At 39.1% G+C, this 11,383-nt stretch overlaps 2 protein-coding genes across 2 annotated transcripts in view; one reads left to right on the forward strand and one right to left on the reverse strand.

Moving 5' to 3' along the window:
- LOC106535267 (heparan sulfate glucosamine 3-O-sulfotransferase 3B1) overlaps positions 1 to 11,383 on the reverse strand; it is a gene marked incomplete at its 5' end in the record, with an annotated part of 109,381 nt that overhangs the window by 14,407 nt on the left and 83,591 nt on the right.
- Positions 10,764 to 11,383, forward strand: part of cox10 (cytochrome c oxidase assembly factor heme A:farnesyltransferase COX10) — a 7,320-nt gene continuing 6,700 nt past the window's right edge. Inside the window, exon 1 of the mRNA XM_014032250.1 lies at positions 10,764 to 10,963. Coding sequence (XP_013887704.1) covers positions 10,779 to 10,963 — 185 coding nt within the window. The 5' untranslated portion in view covers positions 10,764 to 10,778. The remainder of the gene's footprint in view (positions 10,964 to 11,383) is intronic.

Below are 11,383 nucleotides of genomic sequence, written 5' to 3' on the forward strand. Positions count from 1 at the left end.
AAATAAATAAATAAATAAATAAATAAATAAAAGGGAAGGTCTTCAGCTCTTTCTTAAAACTCTCTTTAGTCTGGGGTATCTTCAGCTGATCGGAGAGGGGGTTCCACAGACAATGCGCAGCCGAGCGACCCTAACCATTAAAGGAAATATTTTATTTTATTTATTTAAAACTTGTAATTTGGCCGACACTTGCATCATTGTGTTTTAGGTATCACAAGTTTACATGAACAATCTCTGGAAATGTTATTGTTTTTTTTTCCTGATTTTTACTGAGGGAAATAAAAACATGCTTACACATACGCAGTCTTTTAAGGTGGAGTTTCTGAGCCAGTTCACCAGCTGGTTCTTTGATTTTTATATTTCATACACAGTTTAGTCTCAAGCATCAAAACAGTTGCATCAAAGACGAAAACAAGAATGTTCGTTTGGACTCTGGATGCATATTGGCGTCATGTAAACGGGGCCTTARTTTCATTAAATTACAGGTTCATACGCACCTCCAGGCTTTCCAAGGTAAAGTGCTGTTAAGTCTGCATTACATTACAACTGGTCTATTGAAGAAAAYGTCCTCAGAGATCACCATTGTAAAGTGCTTTGTATCAGCTGAGCATTGTGAAGACATCACATTACCGAGCACCAGCTCTCACTTTGCATGACTCTCTTGATTGAGTAATTGTGTCGCTGCTTTCAGCATCTGCACATATTATTTAAAAATTTAAAAGGTCTGGTCTCCGATGACTATTATTCAGGCTATATTTTGTGCTTCTTWACTGCCACCAAAGTCCTCTGTCCTTCATTATATAACCACAAAGCCCATCCTGAACGGCTGAAAAATGCCAGAGATGATATTTAGCATACGAAAAAGGTTGTGTTTTGTGTGACCATGGATGGCCTTTTAGTGTGGCTCATAATACTCTCATTAAAAAGCAGAAATATCCTRGAGGGCTATATTGTCCTGACAGTTGTTACCATGCCAAACCCGCTGAATGATTGAGCCTGAAAACACTAAAATTCACTTCAAACGTTTTGAAATATGCTTTGCATTTGTGCTCACGAATTGGGCCATGAAGTTCACTCTTCGTAAGGGATGCACATTTTAAGCAAAAACACTTCGAATTTGTGTGRTTGTTTAAGTTTTCTTTTAAATATCACTGGAGTAAAGTTGTAAAATTGTAAACATACAGCTTTATTAGGATGCTACAGTAACTCAGCTTAGTTTCGTAGTCATCCCTTGTTCTCCTGTCTGTTGCATTGCTTTTGTTCTGTCCACATGTTGGTTCACCTGTTTGTGCTCCACCAGTCCTTCCTCTCACCTGGAGATGCTCTCCTGGGTGTGGGTCCCTGTCTGACTGGGATTTGCACCGATGATAATTTAAAGGATCTTCCAGTTGCCATAGGAGTCTGCCAGACTCTTGTCTTGTAGAAACTCCTGATTACTGAGAGAAGTTCAAAGTGTGTGTCTTTGGGTGTGTGTAAGAAGCACATACGTATTTACGCCTAAGTTTAACTCGCCCCTTTCTAATCAGAATACCTGGGGATTACAAAGAGCTTTTGTAAATTACAGTTGTTTTTGTTGTTTATGTCTACAGCATAACATTACCTTACCCCTAATAATTTAAGCCTTCAGAACAGTTTCCTCCTTTTAATCAGGACGGACCTTGATCAGAAATGACATAAACCAAATRGATATGCAGTGAGTTTGAGTGGTGTTTATAATTTGGCCAAATTATTCAATTTAACATTCAAAGATATACTTTCCTTTTTTTCATTTCTGTTGCTATAGGTCCCATCTTACTGGGCTGCTATTGTTAGAAACTTGTTAGTGACTCAAGTTTGTAAGAAATGATGTCAATTTTCCGTTGCAGTCTCCTTTTAATTCTGAGAATTTGCAACAAATGAGCCATGCAGCTGCCTTCTGACTCTGAGTGACCAATTTCTAAATATTGTGGCGTATCTTCCTGTGCGGACTTTGGAAACGTATATTTTGTTGCCTACATTGTACGGCTCTTGGCTAGCTTTGTATCCACCCTTTTAGACACGGATAGTAAGGGTTTTACTCTTAGATGTTTTCTGTTTTTTTTATGGTGAATGTGATATGAATGTCTGCAGGGGTCAAATTACATTTTAAAAAAATGAGAAGGGCTTGARACCCCAGCATAGTCTCTGACTTTATCACAAGGAAACTGAAAACCTCTGCCAYTGTCAATGCCGTTTGCCAGCTAGTCTCTAACAGTCGTGACCCTGAAAGAAACTACTCCACAGAACTTTATCTAAATTGAGATGCAAACTAAACTTGGTTGTAAATGACACACAGGAATGTAGGCTACATTCACGCTGCAGGTCTTAATGCTGAATTCTGATATTTCTTTTGTGCAAAAATGTAATTTTTTGCAAAAATTTGATTTTTTTTTTTTTTTTGCCGTGGACGTTCACAATATATTTTAAATATGACCTTCATCAGACCAGTTATAACCCCCTCACAGCACTGATGTCACCTGCATGCACAGAAAGTGACGTGATGTCACATTCAGCTCGCTGTTTGCAGGAGTAAATATGGATGCTACATGTTAGCATGTTGATTCTGAAGTTGTACAGTCAGAGCCAATGCTTGTTTAGTTCACTGCTTACGTTTTAACCGTCTGGTYGGCTGCTCCGGTGCTGCGTTTTATTTTTGGACCAAGAAAACTAAATTAAAACATTGATCCAGTAATTTTAGTGTTGAAACTGTCCAAGACCAAGATGTTCCCATGGATTCTCAGTCGTCCAGGATACGGAGAATTAAAAGAAAAAAGGACGAAGCAGCTGGACTTCTGTTCCTCATTGGATTTGTTACATTCAGACCGTCATGGGTCACATTTGCCTGCCTAGGCTGTTTTTTTTCTTCCTTCATTCTTTGGGTTTGATTGGTTAGTTGAGTGAGCCTGTATAGATGAAGGGCAGGATTTAGCCAGGGGTCACTGCTACAAATACAACTCTACAAGAGCTGCTGACAGCTGCTGTCATGTTTTCAGAACAGTACAGGACTTCATCAGTCTTCATTCCTGATCATCTCCCATTTCCAGCGGTGCRTTTTTCTTCCAGGTCTTTAGGGCTAGCTGTATCGGAGCACTTTTGAAGTTGCTTGTGGTCAGACACAGCTGCAGATAGAAAATCTAAACACTCACATTCTCCCCAACATACACACGGTCATGCACATGCCTCCTTTTCAACTGCACCTAAACTGTTGAGAGGCTTTCAAACTTCCCGTCGTGTCACTCGCACCCTCACAGTTATTTGCAAATGCCCCCATCTCGGCAGAAACGACTGTTTATTTCTTTTCAAACAAGTGACCACACACACTAAGAGGGCGCTCRATTCTGCGCGTTCAGCTTTCACAGATATGTTTTCCCACAATGTACACGACTGAGTAGTAAGCAGTCAAACGTGAGCACAGCCAGTGGCAATCACAAGCTGTTTTAAAATGACCTCATTAGTYGGAAAGTTGACTTATCAGGCTGAGTCTAGCGATATGGCTGGCCAGCTTATATAAGAATTCATATTGTTTGCACAGTTGATGTGTTTACAGTAGAGTGTCTCGCCCAGCATGGTCCAGTGTCTGCTTCTGTGGCAAATRGTGCCAAACCCTTCTACAAACATTTCCATCTGGAAACAATTTACCAAACGTTATGGCTGTAAATCCAAGTTTAGTAATTCTGAAGTACCAAAGGGGGAAAAAAAAGACTAGATGCCCATTTTTGCAACCTTAAATGACATAAAAGGTAATTAAGTAAAATTTTCTAAGACTAGACTTATTGATGCTGAGTTTTTGTCTTCACTGGCCTCAAATAAGTGATTGAGTAGTTTTTACAAGATCCCATACTCTAGGCTTACATGTGTTTTTATTAAAAGGTGAAGACCACCAGTCTGTCAAGATTGTTTATAGACTTCCCAGTAAAACAGATTTTACTTTCCTCTTTTGTTTTTTAACATTTTTATTGTCAAAACAGCATGAACGATGTTTTTAATAAGATTTCACCACAGAGTTCTTGAATTTTTAATAAATATTGATAAAAAAAACTACTCTATAAATGCCATGTTAACATTTATTTTCCTTTTTTAATTTCTTTTTTAAAATAAGATATGCTTGTTTATTATACCTTGTTGCCATCGTATGTCTGACTTGGTATGAAAACACAATTTGAGTCCTCCTCCACACTAAGAGGCACTGTGGTGTAGTTGCATTTAGGGTAGGGGTGTAAGAAAATATCGATACACTGAAATATCGCGATATTTCATTTCCCGATACTGTATCCATATTCTAAAGCCCTGTATTGATTTTTAATTAAGGTTTAAAATGTCAACCTTCTTGCCAACCCTTCATTTTTATGTTGTAGTTCAGCCTCTGACCACTAGTGAGCAGCAGTGAGCCAGCCATTTAGCTCCTCTACCTCTTGAGCGCCAGAGAGTAAGGGTAGCATTAGCATTGTAAGTAAACATTAGCTTTTTTTCTTTTTTTTTCAGTAAGAGGTTTTTATTTAATAGAATTTTTTGGACAAAAAAAATCGCAATAAATCGCAATATATTGCCTTGCTTACAGTATCGCAATATATCGGGATATATCGTATCGTGACCCCTCTGTTATGATATGTATCGTATCGCCAAATTCTTGCCAATACACAGCCCTAATTTAGGGGTGGAAATCTTTAGACACCTATAATTATAAAAAGGGATGTCCCGATCAGACACTCAGCATCGGTATCGGTGGCAGATGTGGCCATTTTTTTGAAAATCGGGTAGAATCGGATTTAGTCGTGATCGGGCCGATCCAGTTTTCGCGACAGTTTTCAGCATCATCATGCTTTACAACTGCCGTTAAKAAGTCAAGACGCACACAGGTATGCAACCATGTCCACAGTGTGGGAACGCTTTTCAATGGAAAACGATGCTGAAACTGCATCTTGCAAAATCTGCAAACTGGATGTTTCTCGTGGTGGAACAGCAGGGCTCGCTTTAATACTACCAACCTTGTCACTTGGAAAGAAAGAAAGAAATAAAGCTATCGGATCGGTATCGGAAAAACTAATCATTAAAAAAATCGGGTAGTATGTATCGGGAGCCAAAAAATCTGGATCGGGACATCCTTAATTATAAAATAATTATTAAGGCATTTTGATTATATGTGATTATCAGGTTTGTGAATAAACACCAGGAGGCAGCTGATGAAAACACTGTGAAACTAAAATATAGAGCAGACATACTAACTTACAAATCTCTAAAAGCCACAAGGCAGCAGCGTAGTACTTTACACCTTCATTTCTCCACTGTTTCAAACATGATTTTTAAAATGTTCCCTTTCCGTGACCCGTGCAGTGTCTCCAGCATGCCTCTGTCCTGCAGTCAGAGTTCCCAGATCCCTGCCCGTATCCTCACAAGCAATAGGGACTGATTATCGGCAGGGCAGAGGTAATGCAGCTCTGCCGAGCATTAATTGGCTGATTAACATGTGGACAGTTTAGCACTTCACTGTCCCGCACTCAGCCCATTAATCAAGAGCCAAGCTGTGCCAGCTGAACTGCTGCCAGCGGGGCTGCTCAGACCACTTTAAAGGGAGCTAGAAGAGTTCTGCTCGCAGCTGAGAGGGAGGCGTGATCCACTTTTTGGCCAGACAGAGAACTGCACTTTGTAAAATGGTGCCTGCTTTAAAAAAAAAAAAGGTGTAAAGCTGACTGCACGACTGCTTAAAGAGGTTTTAAATACAAAGTATTTTATTTTCATCTTTTCATTTAGAACCAGATGAGCTTAAATGCTTTTATATCATCACAGGAGAAGATTACAGACAGTGAGGAGCCGTAAACACATCTGCTAGCTGTCCGTTTGTAGCACTTCAGACACACATGCAAGGTTTTGTTTTTCACCTCTTCWGTGGATCCTGTGATCTAAATGTTTATATTTTTTGAATGTGACAGAAGTGAGGTGATGATGATCTGTTCAGGTCTGTTTTTTCTTAATTTTTTACTATAAATAAGTGAATAAATCAGCCTTTCTAAAAGTGTAGAATAAAATAAAAAGATACTTTTTTGATTCCCTGGGAAAAACTGTCTTTACAAATTTTTTATCATCAGTTGTCAGATTTGGACATTTTAAAWATAAAATTTGAGAACCTCTGGGTTAAACAATCACTTTACATCGGCCTTCCTCATATTTGTTTTCCAACGTATCACCTCCTGATAGCTCACACATACGTGCAACACAAGTCGGTGTTAGCAGTTTAATTAATACTTGGACAGTTTAACAGGTTTTGGGGGGAGTTGRCGTGCGATAGCAGCATTATTCACGTGTCAACAAAACTATTCATTGTAGCTCAACTGACAGGAATTGTTCTTCTGACAGATCTGCAGTCCCACTTGAACCACAGAAACACCCTGAAACCACCTTTATCTGCCAAACCTCTTCTTGTGTCTACATCGGGATCTTTTATTCACTTGTGTTTGACTTCAGTWCATTGTCAATATTTGCTGGATTTAGCGAATTGACTTCCAAGGAAAGCCTAATCTGTGTAAATCTTTAGCTGCTTGTTTGTCGAGTGGATGATCAGAGACGCTTCACAGTTGGTGTTGAAGAGGAGTTTTTCAAAGCYGTTGTGTTTTTTTTTTTTTCATATTTTTGTTTTAGTGAACTTGACGCTCATGCGACAAAGCACCGCCCACCCCTGTGGATGTTTGGGTCTAACGTTTCACTTCAAACAGGTGACGTTCTGACAAGCCATGACTTGTGATTGTTGGTTTTGGCTCGTGCACCTGGGGTTCCCTCAGCAGACGTCGTGCAGGCCAGCTGATGTTACAGCTGCTTAGCTGTTCAGCCACTCTCTTCCCTTGAGTAAACACTGAAAAGTTTTGTAGTTACTCACTCTTCTTCCTTTTCTGTTTGTTTTGCTTATGGGTTTGTCGCAATTCTCTAGGAACCGTTTTCCTTCTTAGAGCACAACTTTTTAAATTCTTCTTTTGAATTGTGATCAACTTGCTTCCTCAAATTATGCTTCTATACAAAACTGTTTAATCTTTGTAAGCTTCAACACATAAATAGGAAATGGCTCCCCACAGCCTGTTGTCAATTTAGACCTGGTGGTTTGCAGCGGGTCACGTTCTATCTTTGATAGCTCGAAGGATCTGGCAACTGAACAGCCCCCCTCCTTCGCTTCACACTTCAATCCCGTCTGCTTTCTGTCCTCATCATCTGGCAGATAATTGTCCCTACAATTATGGGCTTTGTGTGCACATTTGTGTTCATAATTGAAAACAGCATCCGTCCTTACATAACTTCCGGCTTGGTGCCCCTCACATCTCAATATGTCTGCCTTCCACATAAGTTGGGTTGGTCTGGATTTGCGAACTTCTATATTTATCAGAATAATTTTACTAGAAAAGCCTTATAATTAACAACAATCCCAGTTAAATAAGTCAGTTTGTCAATCGGGAACAGTTTACTATGATCTTTTAGTAAATTGTAACTTTTGTACTTGAATTGTTACATTTTATTTTAAAATATTTTCCCATAGAAACACGATCTTTTCATTTATTTTATAACCTGAAATCCACTTCAATATATTCACTCTGTTTTGTTTTTTTAAGCTCATTTTAGCATTTAGCTACTGTGTGGACTATTTTAGCTTTTTAGCTATGGTTATGTTAGTTTAAGGTTTAGATACAGTTTTTCTAATTTTAGCTTTGAACTATTCAGTTGTACTTATTGTAGCTTTTAACTTAGGTTATGCTACTTTTAGCTTAGGTTTTTTTCTAATGTTGGCTTTTAGGTAGGGGTTTGCTTATTGCAACTTTTAGCTACTGCAATGCTAATTTGAGCTTTTAGCTATGAGATTACTTTTAAATTTTAGCTGTTTGCAGCCATTTACAAATTTTCTTTAGCTTAAAAATAAGTTGAATAAAAGTTTTTCAAGGGGTCAAAGTGAGGCTTTCAAAACTCCAGATTATTTACAAACAGATAATTTATTAACTGTTTGAATGTCTTGTATTGTAAGAATACTTGTAAGAGTTGTATTCATTAACCTGAACTCATGTCTGGGTAAATAACTGCTTCTCGGGGCAGAGGTGCCCTGAGTTAGTTGCTAAATGTCAGAGCCGTTGACCCTTACCAGTTAATTACACAGTCAACTTCTCTGGACTTAAAACAGTTAAAGACCTGTTGACTCGGAGACATTACAGCGTTCAGACCTACCCGTAGCTGCGCACGTGCACGCACGCAAAACACAAGTGGCCCAATTATTTTATTACCATCGCTGTAACACAAGGCAGCGCTGGGCGGAAACGACACGGCCGKAGAGGACGGCTGATGTGAACCAGATGAGGACAAACTGAGTGAGTGACGTTTACGTTAGCAACAAACATGTCGCTGGCATCCAAACTATGACAATCCTGGAAATGTGCTACTTTGGAACAGGTGTGTTAGCAGTGCAGTCATTCCCCCCACCTTTTTTTATGTTATTGGAAACAAATTTCTTTTATAGGAGCAGAGTTTCAGGGGAACTTGGCTCCTGGTCTGTCGGGGGCCTGGCTCAGCTCTGCTGCAAAGAGCATTGCTTTCTCATGCGTTCCTCTGACCTCTTGACGCATTTCCTGACCCAGGAAATAGAATTAACACCTCTGTCTTGGCTCTTGGGGTCGGAGAGCCGCATGCACAGTTGGTGGAACGCAGCTAAATCAAAAATGGAAAAGAGAAGACAGAATTTTTTTAAATAACTTGACAAAGAAGAGCTTGTTCTTCTTTCAGTTTGAATGTTTGTGTACCGTGAGGGTCTTACTGCTACAACTTTGAACTTAGAATTTAAAAAACATGTTATCTGATTTGTATGATCATTAATGGCTTGTTCTTTTAATTGTTTCACTAGTTGCGTTTCCATTGACTATGAAAATTGCAAAGTAGAATTTCGAAAACAAATTTGTTCAATGGAAACACGTCAATTTCGAAAAAACTTACATTTTTCGACAAAATGGTTTTGCGCTAGGATGAGGTGGTTTTTCGGCTGTATCGAAATTGGTGTTTTTCACAAAACTGCAATGGAAACACTTTTTTCGCATCATGGGAGTCACATGATCAACAACTGTTTCTGTTGGTGAAAAAGACGTCAAAGAAGAAGACAACAGGAAGTAGAAGTAGTAGTGAAATCACAGAAGTAGTAAAAGAAAGTATTAAACTCACCGACTACATTTTCCCAAAAACGCAGCATACGTAGCCACTCCCAAGTATAAAGGGCTTGTTGCTCAAAGCCTCGATAAAAGACGCCGACGTCTCCTCTGATGGCTGATGATGAGTGCTAGTGTCGTGGTAGCAACATGCTATGTGTTTACATCCATCGCCACCATGTTTGTAATGACTTATCGTAACAAACGTATTCATRCGTGACTTTAATAGCATTTTTTACTTAATGGAAACACCGCAATTGCAAATCTGTGTTTTTTGACATTAATAGAATATCGACAAAGTTTTGTGCACATTTGCGATGGAAACGCAGCTACTGTTTTAACGTGTGAATAGCATGTTTCACGTGCTATTCAGTGACTGAAGACATTTTAAGACAGATCAAAAAATTTAATATTTAAAGTCTGACTGTTAAATTTCCAGAGAAGACCTTTAGGTTGACAAAATCAAGTCATCTACTACACCATCCACATTTTGCTTTTTTAAAGCTAAATTCTGTTGAATGCCAATTGTTACATTTCAATTTAAAAATTCATGTTTATGAATTATGGTACAAATAGTACCATAAACAAAAGGGATGCTTCCCATGTGTGAGGTGTTTTTATCTGGTTTCCTCATTAGTGGAAGGATTTTATCGAAAGGTGCATTTTACACACATCCAAAGATTAGCCAGTTCCTGTCTTTAAGCACCCCATGTGTTTGCATTTTAGTCACACATTGCCGATCTGATGGGAGCACTTTGAAGCGTACTCCTCCAGAGCAGATCATAAAACGGGGCTATAATAAGGAGTTTTTCCACATAGTTGGATCCCAGAGCATTCCAGCCTCCATCAGCTCACTGCCTCCAYCTTACACCTCCAACCAGTTCACTCAGATAAGCTCCGAGGTTTTCCACAATCATCTTAAGTCTTGTCTTTATGTTACAAACTTAATAAATAATGATGCTGTAATGAAAAAAATCAGGTAAAGATATAGCCTGGCCCTCGTGTTCCTACGCAGTTTTGCTCAATTCTAGTTTCCCTGCTCTGCTCCGTCTGGGATTTCTCAGTACCTCTCTCCTCCCTGTAGGGGATGGTTGTTTACAACGCACACAATTTCTGGTTAGCTTCTTAGCCTAGCTTCCTTCATGGTTGAGCTGGCGTACTGCGTACGTCACGGCCAAACGTTAGCAGTTGGGTAAATTAGATCTAATCGTTAAAAACTTCAACAGAGTCCACGCCTCCAGCAAGAAATCACTTCTCAATAGCCGAGGGTCCAGACCCTCTCTACGAATCAAAGTGAAGGATAAGGTGCTGGTTTTTACCAGGCTAGTAAAGGAAGTGAAAAGTGCAATAAAGTCTTTACATTTATACTTTTTGATGGCGTCTGTTTGCAACATGAATACATCTGTGGTAATTGTGCTATGAAGTTAACTGTTTTTTAACCACGTTTTTGTTTTGACCCATTTCAGGTTCAAGTGTTAAATTACTGGTGTACTGTTGAAGTCAAAATGAGTATTTAATGCTGTCTATTTTCTGTTTCTTGTATGTTGTATTTTTGATTTGTCACTTGCTGCTGAAAACGAGAGCAATAGTGATTTTGTTTCCATGTGTTTATTTGTCTGCATCATTGGCAAAATCTCTCATAAAGCAACTATCGGTGTGGCTGTAGGTGCGTTGGTGTTTCCTCTCATTGACCCATTTGTTGTTCTGTCTCCACAGTACTTCGAGGTGCCCTTTGACTCCAACATGAACCGTACAAAGAACCGGCCGCTTGTCAGAGGACAGATCAGGTACAGTTGCTCTTTTCTGGTGGCAGCATCCGTTTTTTTTTTTACCAAAAACATGCAATTTGACCATATTTATGAGAAGAATGAGCACTATCTTAATGCTTTTTGATGTCAAAGCCCTGTGTTGAAGATGTTATAAAAAATACAACTTAAATAAAATGGCAGCTCCATCCATCCAGCCCTCATCTGTCTCTTGTTTCAAGTTGCAGGCATTCTTTCGGTTTCGTGTTTGTGAGCTTAGATGAGAGTAGGAACATAGACCAGTGTTTCCCAAAGTTGGGGTCGGGACCCAAAGTGGGCTCCCGAAACATCAAGTTTGGGTCCAGAAAAGATTTTCTGAATTAATTACATTTTTGTCTTAGTTGTTACAAAGGAGTGAGGTTAGTATATTTAAAATGGATAAATGTAGTATAAAAAATTGTT

This window comes from Austrofundulus limnaeus, unplaced genomic scaffold (assembly GCF_001266775.1).
Source record: "Austrofundulus limnaeus strain Quisiro unplaced genomic scaffold, Austrofundulus_limnaeus-1.0 Scaffold7, whole genome shotgun sequence".
NCBI classification, from domain to species: Eukaryota; Metazoa; Chordata; class Actinopteri; order Cyprinodontiformes; family Rivulidae; genus Austrofundulus; species Austrofundulus limnaeus.